Source organism: Haliaeetus albicilla, unplaced genomic scaffold (genome assembly GCF_947461875.1).
Source record: "Haliaeetus albicilla unplaced genomic scaffold, bHalAlb1.1 scaffold_82, whole genome shotgun sequence".
NCBI classification, from domain to species: domain Eukaryota; kingdom Metazoa; phylum Chordata; class Aves; order Accipitriformes; family Accipitridae; genus Haliaeetus; species Haliaeetus albicilla.
The window spans coordinates 405,161-413,414 of NW_027212555.1; the positions used below are offsets into that span (position 1 = coordinate 405,161).

General features: G+C 46.8%; 1 protein-coding gene across 1 annotated transcript; it reads right to left on the reverse strand.

Annotated features, from left to right (window-relative positions):
- Nucleotides 1-5,625: 5,625 nt before the first annotated feature.
- LOC138684372 (uncharacterized) lies at nt 5,626-7,894 on the reverse strand (the record flags this gene model as incomplete). The annotated part of the gene is given in 2 exon segments (XM_069778056.1): nt 5,626-7,059; nt 7,824-7,894. Coding segments are annotated over 2 exon segments (1,505 nt in total), but the record flags the coding sequence as incomplete, so codon positions are not given.
- Between the last annotated feature and the right edge of the window lie 360 nt (nt 7,895-8,254).

Sequence of the window (8,254 nt, forward strand, 5' to 3'; positions counted from 1 at the left end):
CAGCATCTAATAACCAATAACATCTTCTTAGCATATCAGAACAATTAACTATTATAAGTTTGACTAACTCTACAATATTAAAGCATATCTCAGGGTTTCAAAGAGTCAATAACAGAACATGGCGACCGTTCGCATGGTGAACAGCTACAAGGACAAAAGAGAAGTATTAAAAGAACTATTAAGATAACCATTATTAAAGCAAAGGCTATATAATAAATTGGAATCAATGCAAACACATAGTCATACTCCGTCATTTTGCCGGCAGTATGCTACAAAACGGTCTCAGCTCTAGCAGTCCACGCGGTTTGCCAGCGTTAGAGTCCGCATGCGCGGCGGAAAAGCTGTTCTCTATGCCCCCTTATCCTCAGGTACATGCGCCATTTGGACCTAGAAGCTTTCCTCCCAAGTTTGAACAAAGGTAAATGAACAGTAGTCCTACATAACAATGATTAACCACTATTCCACTAAAACACATCTTAAGATAGCAATAGCAATAACAATATCTACTAAAACGTGTCCCCGGTCGGGCCTAGGAAGGTGCTCCTGGTCTTCCGGAACAGGGAGGGGGAGAGGGTGGTTGTCCACACAAACAAGTACTATTACAAGATGGTTTACCCAGACCCTTACAAGACCAATACATGCATACCACAAAGAAAAATATAGCAAAGACCAACAAAATAGCTGCCACAAAGTTCCAAACCCACCCAGTACACTTACAAGCCAAACACATATATATCGAAAAAGACCACAAAACAACTGCCACAAGGTAGAGTATAAGAAGGGTATACATTTTGGCTAATTACGGAGCTAAAAATGGTGGTGTGACTAACCTGAGTGAGAAGGGGCGTTTACGCAGTTCCATGCCCCCAGCCCAGAGCGCATGGGCCTAAAAATTTGATACAGTTGCACGCTTTGATTGGCAAACAACACGAATCTGGTTTACACCATCAGGCGAAGCAGCAGGTACAAATTGCATGTTAGATACAACGTGTTGGATTAATTGAATAAAACAGGGAATAGCACATGGCACAAACATCAAAGCAACAAATGCACATAACAGGTAAAACAGAAGCTGTTTTACCCATGATGCTCCAGGTAACCAAGACCATAGATTGCCGTTCCATCCGTTCCATGTTTGAACGGGGACATGGGCTAGTTTCCTGATATCTGAGGTCAGTTGAAGAACTACTTCACCTACATCGTCTATTTCTAAACAACAATTAGAAACATTTAATTTCCCACATACTCCTCCCTCTTCAGCTAGTAAATAATCCAAACCCATACGGTGTTGAAGGATTGCAGCACGCATCTGTCGAGATTGTTGGGTTAAAAGGTCTATAGCATTAGCAGTTTTATTGGTAATAATTTCTAAAACTGCTTGCAATCGAATTATGCGGTTCAAATTATAAGTCGGTTCTTGTGCCCCTGATATTGGTTCACTGGGATTCCAAGTGGCAGGCCCATAATGCTCAATTATTCTTTCAGGGGGCCACTCATTTTCCCCCCACCTTTGTGTTCCTCCTATTTTAACGTCAACATCTCGCTCGCTACGTGCAATCCTTTCGTTTCCCAAATTGTCATATAGTCTCACTCCCAATCCAGGGCCACCCATCTCTGGAAGAAGGAAAAACAGAGGTCAGATAAACCCTATATAACAAATCCCTGACCAATTCGCTGGTAGTTGTTTGTAGGCAGTATGTCCGCAAATCCAATAATGGCCCTTTCTGGCTTTGGCACCGTTAGCAAATGGTCCATCTGAAGTCTTTGGCAATTGGAAGTAAGTTGTGTTCTCATTTCCCAAAGGACTGTAAAATTCAGTTGGTCTGTTGCTGTTTGTCTGGCCGGTACAATACCAGGCACCAGTATGGTTCTTCCACTTACAAATTTGATGATAAACATGGCTTCTAGACCATCGGAAAGAGAAGGTTTCATTTTTGTTCGACCAAAACCCTTTGAATGCTTTACTGTGTCCGGTTTCGTCCAGCCAAATCCATATGTAAACCCCTGCCTCTTTATTAACCAATCGATGTGTGAGTGTCCTTTGACACCTGCTTTCTCTGACATTGACCCCTCCCTTCTGGGTGCGATTTAAACAATATCTACCCACAGTAGGAAATTGAATTGGCCATGTTTCGCCATCGTCCCAGGTGGTACTGTCAGTTTCACTGTAATTGCTTACAAGTTGTGCTGGAGTGAGAGACGTGGAGGTCCATGGCCAACTTGACAACCCTAAAGGTCCTCCACAAACCCAACAATGACTCAGATTAAAGGCTTGGCTTACAGCTTTTGCTAACAGGACAAATTCATTGTCCTTAAAGGGATCATATGGGATAAGAGGAGGTGGGGGAATTGGTTTCCCTTCACCCTCATAGATAAATCCCCAACATAACATAATTACGAATAACATCGTGTCTGCTTCTCTTCTTCTGTGGGTACATCTGTGTTGCTTGCTTCTCCCTGAAAGTGAAACAAAAACAAATTTGCTTCTCGGGTTAGAAAGAAGGGACAATCCATCTAGTATGAATCTTATTAATTTTTCCACAGGCATCTTTGGCCTTCCAGGTATATTTGTTAAGGGGTGTGTCCAACACCAGAGGCACGGTGCCCACTGTGGGAAGTTCGACCAGGACAGGTTGTCCTGGGAAATGAGATGGGTTGCTGCGGTGGTCAGGACCATGCGGGGCTGGCATGATTGTTGGAGCTTTTGGGCAGAATGCTGTGATCTTTGGACATCCATTTACTCCCCAGCGACTATTAACACTGGTCACTGCATCCCACACTCTCTCAGTCCATCCTGGCTTGTGCGGTTTGAGAAAGCGTTTTAGCAGACCGTTTGTTCTTTCCACAATTCCATTTGCTTGTGGGTAATACGGAGTATGGAACACCCACGAAATTCCCTCCTGGGCTGCCCATTCCTGGACTACTTTGCCTGTGAAATGTGAGCCATTATCTGATTGGACTGATTGTGGCTTGGGGAAAATTCCAAACCATTCTTTTAGAGCTTTTATTGTGCTTTCTCCTGTTGCCTTAGCACACGCTTTAGCTTGCACTAGTCCAGATACTATCCCCACACCTACCAGTATGTAGTATTTTCCCTCTGACCTCCGAAAGGGACCGATATAATCAATCTGCCAAGCCTCCCATAGGCCTTTTCCCTCTCTCAAATGCAGGGGGTCACCCTCCAGCGGGTGTCTGTCCAAACGGACGCGGCACTGCTCCCAGGAGGACACGCAAGTTTTACATTCTTCCCTGGTAACTGCCCACCCTCGGGCTTGTGCTTCACAATAGAGGTCTTTAGCTCCTGAATGTTTTCATTTTACATGTAGCCATTCTAACAGGCGTTCCCAGTTTTCCACTATCTGGGTGCTTTGTAGGAGAGCTAGCCGGGCCAGTTCATCCACTTTAGCATTCCATTGGCTCACCGGGGCATCATCTGGTTGGTGAGATGCTACCCATGCTACTGCAAATTTTCCTTGTCTAGCAATGGTGAGAATATCTTGCCATTTTTCTTTTTGCCATACAGGTATCCTCCTATTGACCTCCCACCCGTTTTGTTCCCAGAATGGAAGCCATTCAGTGCAGCCTTTAAACACAGCATAAGAGTCAGTATAGATATAGACAGAAGAAGCAGACTGAGCCTCGTGCTGGAAGACGCTCCACACAGCAATTAGTTCTCCTACTTGTGCACTACCTATTCCCTCGGTAATGATCTGTTCCTTGGTATCTACTTGACATGCCACAGCTCGATATTTCCAGACTTTTCCCTCTCACTTTGACGAGGCATCCGTGAACCAGACATTTTGCAATTGTCCAGAAAACAGAGGAGATAATTCTATTACAGGGAAAAGCTCGGAGGTGTCTCTATCTCATCTTGTATATTTAACAATTTTGCGGCTCCTTCCGATACAGAAAAGATTTCACAGTAGTGTTCTATTTGTGCATACCACTTTCGCACAGAGGCTCTCTGGGCCACCCCGTCACGGGGTGGAGTTCCTGCCAAAACTGCTTTGATCACTTTAAATGGACCTCTGAGCGCTATAGATTGTTGCCGGATAGTCCATTCGGCTTCTCTCAAAGCTAAACTAACTACAAATAGACCCTTTTCCCAAGTCGTGTACCTTTTTTCAGCATCTTTAAAGCTACGAGAATAAAACCCAATGGGCCGAACAGGCCCCTCTGGACCCTTTTGCCACAAATGGATTGACAGTCCAGTCTTGGCAAATCCCCACTCAATTTGAACTGGGTCTCTTGGGTGAATGGGACCAAGAGCCTGATAGGCATTCACTTCAAGCACCAACAACTGTAAAGCCTCGTCATGGACCTGAGTCCATTCCCACTGAGCTCTCTTTCGCAACAAGTCATACAGGGGTCTAGCAATAATTGAGAAATCAGGAATGTGTTTCCTCCAGAATACGACCAACCCTAGTGCATGCTGTAAGTCTTTCTTTGACTCTGGCATGTGGATCTGATCGAGAGAGGAAAGGGTATCCAGTGGGATACACGTCATGCCTCCCTTCCACCAGATTCCTAAGAATTTTACCTCACTCGAAGGAGTCTGGATCTTCTCAGGTGGAATTGTCAACCCTATACTTTCCAAATGGGTGATGATGGCATTCTGGGTTTCTCTAACTTCTTCTATCTGCCTTCCTCCTATGAGCACATCATCTATATATTGATAGATCTTTACCTCTGCTTTTATGGGAATTGTTTCCAACTCTTGTGCTAGAGCATGGTGAGCCAGCATGGGGGAGTGCTTGTATCCTTGGGGCAGTCGTGTCAAGGTGTACTGTTGTCCTTCCCAGGTGAAAGCAAAGCGATCCCGGTCCTCAGGTTGTAAAGGGACCATAAAAAACATATCCTTAACATCGATTGTTGCCATGACAGGGTGGGATTGTTCCTGAATGGCAGCAATCAATTCAGCAATGTTTGGTACAGCAGCTGTTAGTGGACCTGTGTTGGCATTGAGCCTCCTGTAATCTACTGTCAATCTCCATTTACCGTTTGGTTTTCGGACTGGCCATACTGGGGAGTTGAAGGGGGAGTGAGTAGGAACTAAAACCCATTGTTTCTTTAAATCCTCCAAAACTGGCGCGATTCCTTCTCTTGCTCCTAGAGGCACTGGGTAGGGTTTAACATTTGTCAGTTTGGAAGGGGGAAGGGTAGGTGCTGCTTGCAATAGACGCACCTCCATGCTAGATATTTTGGCTAACTGTCTAATCTGAGGGACACCAAAAGACCATGAGTTTCCCTGGGTGTCACGCCACTGTCTACCCTTCAAACCATCTATACCTAAAAGGTTCATCTGGAAAGAACCTACAGCCACCATGGTATTAAGAGGATTTTCCTCCCCTGGCAACCATAGTGTTGCCGGAGTCATGGACACTGATTGTGTTTTTCCAAAGGCATTTAAGACAATCAGATTTTTAGATGGGGCCGAAATCCCACATCGTTCTGCCTCAGTCCGCCTTAGTGCGGTAATTTGTGCCCCTGTATCAATTAAAAAGGTCACTGGTCTTTTCTTTGGTCCTACAAAGATAGTAATCAGTAAATCTCCTTTTGCATTGCAGGTGAGTTGTTTAAACATCCACCCTCCGCCTCCCCCCTCACCTTCAGGGGGCGGAGGATCTAGTTTCCCGCCACCTTCTCCTCCTTAGTTGGCTCATCCTCAAGGTTTATCGAGGGTGGGGCACTAGGGTTTGGTTTGGAAACGGCCTTTCGCCCTGACCAATTCTGCACAAGCTCTTCCAATCTTTGGTTCGAGAGCCTATCCATCAAGTCCCGGGGAATGCCTTTCTGAAGCCCTAGCTGCCACAGTCCCTGTCGACTTAGGGATTTCTCTCTTCCAGAGGCTAATTGCCGCCCACTAAGTTGCCATACGATCGTGTTTCCAGTTCTTTGAGATGATCCACTAACAGGGCTGAATTTTCTCCCAAAGTCAATCAACTCCTGAGCTACCTCTCCCCATGTCCACACTTTTCTCCCTGGCCGCCGATGGTCAGGGGACATTCTCCCCTCCAGAGTGGACATAATCCTTTCTCCGTTGGGGGTGTTGAGAATTGTCCCTCGTAGTTGGATCCCTATTGGTCTCGGAGAGTCGGGGAGTCCCCGTATTAGAATACTCATCCTCTCTGGGTCCACAGGCAGCAGCTTCGGGGAGCCCTGATCAGGCTTGAGCTCCCGGTCATACATCGTCTGGATACATGCCGCCTTTTGCACACTTTCCACTAGCTGATCCACTGTACTGGTTATGGCAAGGGGATCTCCCCTTTCCATGGGGTTTAACCCTCCAGCCCAGTACGCAGCTCTCTGAGTCAATGACCATGGGGCCCGGTAATCGCCAGTTGTTAGAAACACACCTGGACCCCAATATCCTTCTGCTTCTTTCTCTGACAACAAGATTCCATCTCCTCCTGACAAAGACACTCTCCACACATACTCCGTCTCAGATTCCTTTGCCATCCTTGAAAAATCTTTTCTCAATTTTGTTAACTCAGTTGCTGTATATGGGGCTTCTTTAGTGATAACCTGAGGACAGTCATCACTACTGTCCTCATACACATACTCTGTTTTAATCACCGGACACACGTGGGGGGGGCTCTCTATGGTCTCTTTTGCCCTTTGCAAATCCCCCTGAGGACAGATTTGCTGTGTCCTTTTCTCCACAGGCGGCGTCTCTACCTCCGCCTCTATATTCACCTCTCTCGAAAGTTGCCTTTTCAATTCCTTCGTTAAAGCCTTAACAAGGTTCCTTTCCCCCTCTAACAACTGTTTGCTTTCTTGCAATTGTTCTTGCAGGCTCCCGATCATAACACTTCGACCAGACTTTTGCTTCCTCTCTTCCATTGCGGCTGCCAGACTCGCTCCTAGCACCGCACAAATTATTGCTTTTCCTTTCCCCTTTTTAACCTTAGCTTTCTCCTGCAAGACTCTTATCTTATCCACCACACTCTGTGGTTGAAACCAGTGGTTTCTCGCCTAGTATTGTCCCTGGACTGAGGGGCAAGATCGGTAGTCCTCCAGAATCACAAACACCAACAATTTCCCGAGCATCCATTTTCTCTAACACAAATCAGGCGGTCTGCGTTCTGAGAGGGTCTCCCTCTCAGAAGGACACACTATCCAATTACAGATCAACACAACTAGAAGGGGGTAACGTCTTGAGAGGGTCTCACAATAGTTCCTAATTCCCCCCTTCTCACTCTCAAGAGCACAAACTTCAAAGCCACACACTAACTTAAAGGAGGGGGATTACATCCTGAGAGGGCCACACATGAGTATCCAAGTTCCCCCTATTCGCTCTCAGGAGCCAGACTGCACATCAACACAGAAGTTCCACGACAAATTAGTACAGCACTCTCATCTCTGGGGATCCTGTCCGTGACGCCAATTAAAATGTCCCGATCCAATATCGGGGAGGGTTGTTAAATGATCCTGAGAGCGAAATGAAGACACAAACTAGGTCAGATGCTGTACAACCTTACAACTTTTATTTCCTACAATAACCAATAGCTGCGATAGAACGGAGTGAGGAAGGAGAAAAAGAGGCAGACCTAAGCAAGCGAACGGAAGAGAGGTAGCAAGACTAGTTAGCACCACCACGAAGCCAGCAACGTCCCGCTGAGTCGGTTCCGATGCCGGTGATGGAGGGTTGGGTTCCTCTGCTGCCAGTCAGGTGTCTCTCCTTGAGAGCCAGGTGTCACAGTCCTTCTTATGTTTTCCATGTTCGGGTCTTCCATTTTTGAGAGGGGAGCACGCAGTTCTCTTATTGTCCCAGTCCCCACAATTTTTTGGAAAAGTCCACCCATATCCACAGAGCTCATTACCCTATTGGGCAACCAGAGCTCGGCAGGCGCAGGTGTGGTGGTTTCTTCGGGGATGTCTTGTGCGTACTCCCCTACAACAGCAGGATATTGGGGCAGCAGCACCTTGATTCAGTAATTCAGCACAGTCCCTCACATAGGGTTCGGATTAGGGTGTCGGCTTAGGGTGTCAGGTTAGGGTTAGGGTGTCGGGCTAGGGTGTCGGGTGTCGGGTTAGGGTGTCGGGTTAGGGTGTTGGGTTGGGTTAGGGTGTCGGGTTAGGGTTAGGGTGTCGGGTGTCAGGTTAGGGTTAGGGGTTAGGGTGTCGGGTGTCGGGTGTTGGGTGTCGGGTTAGGGTTAGGGTGTCGGGTGTCAGGTTAGGGTTAGGGGTTAGGGTGTCAGGTGACGGGTGTTGGGTGTCGGGTTAGGGTGTCGGGTTAGGGTGTCGCATTAGG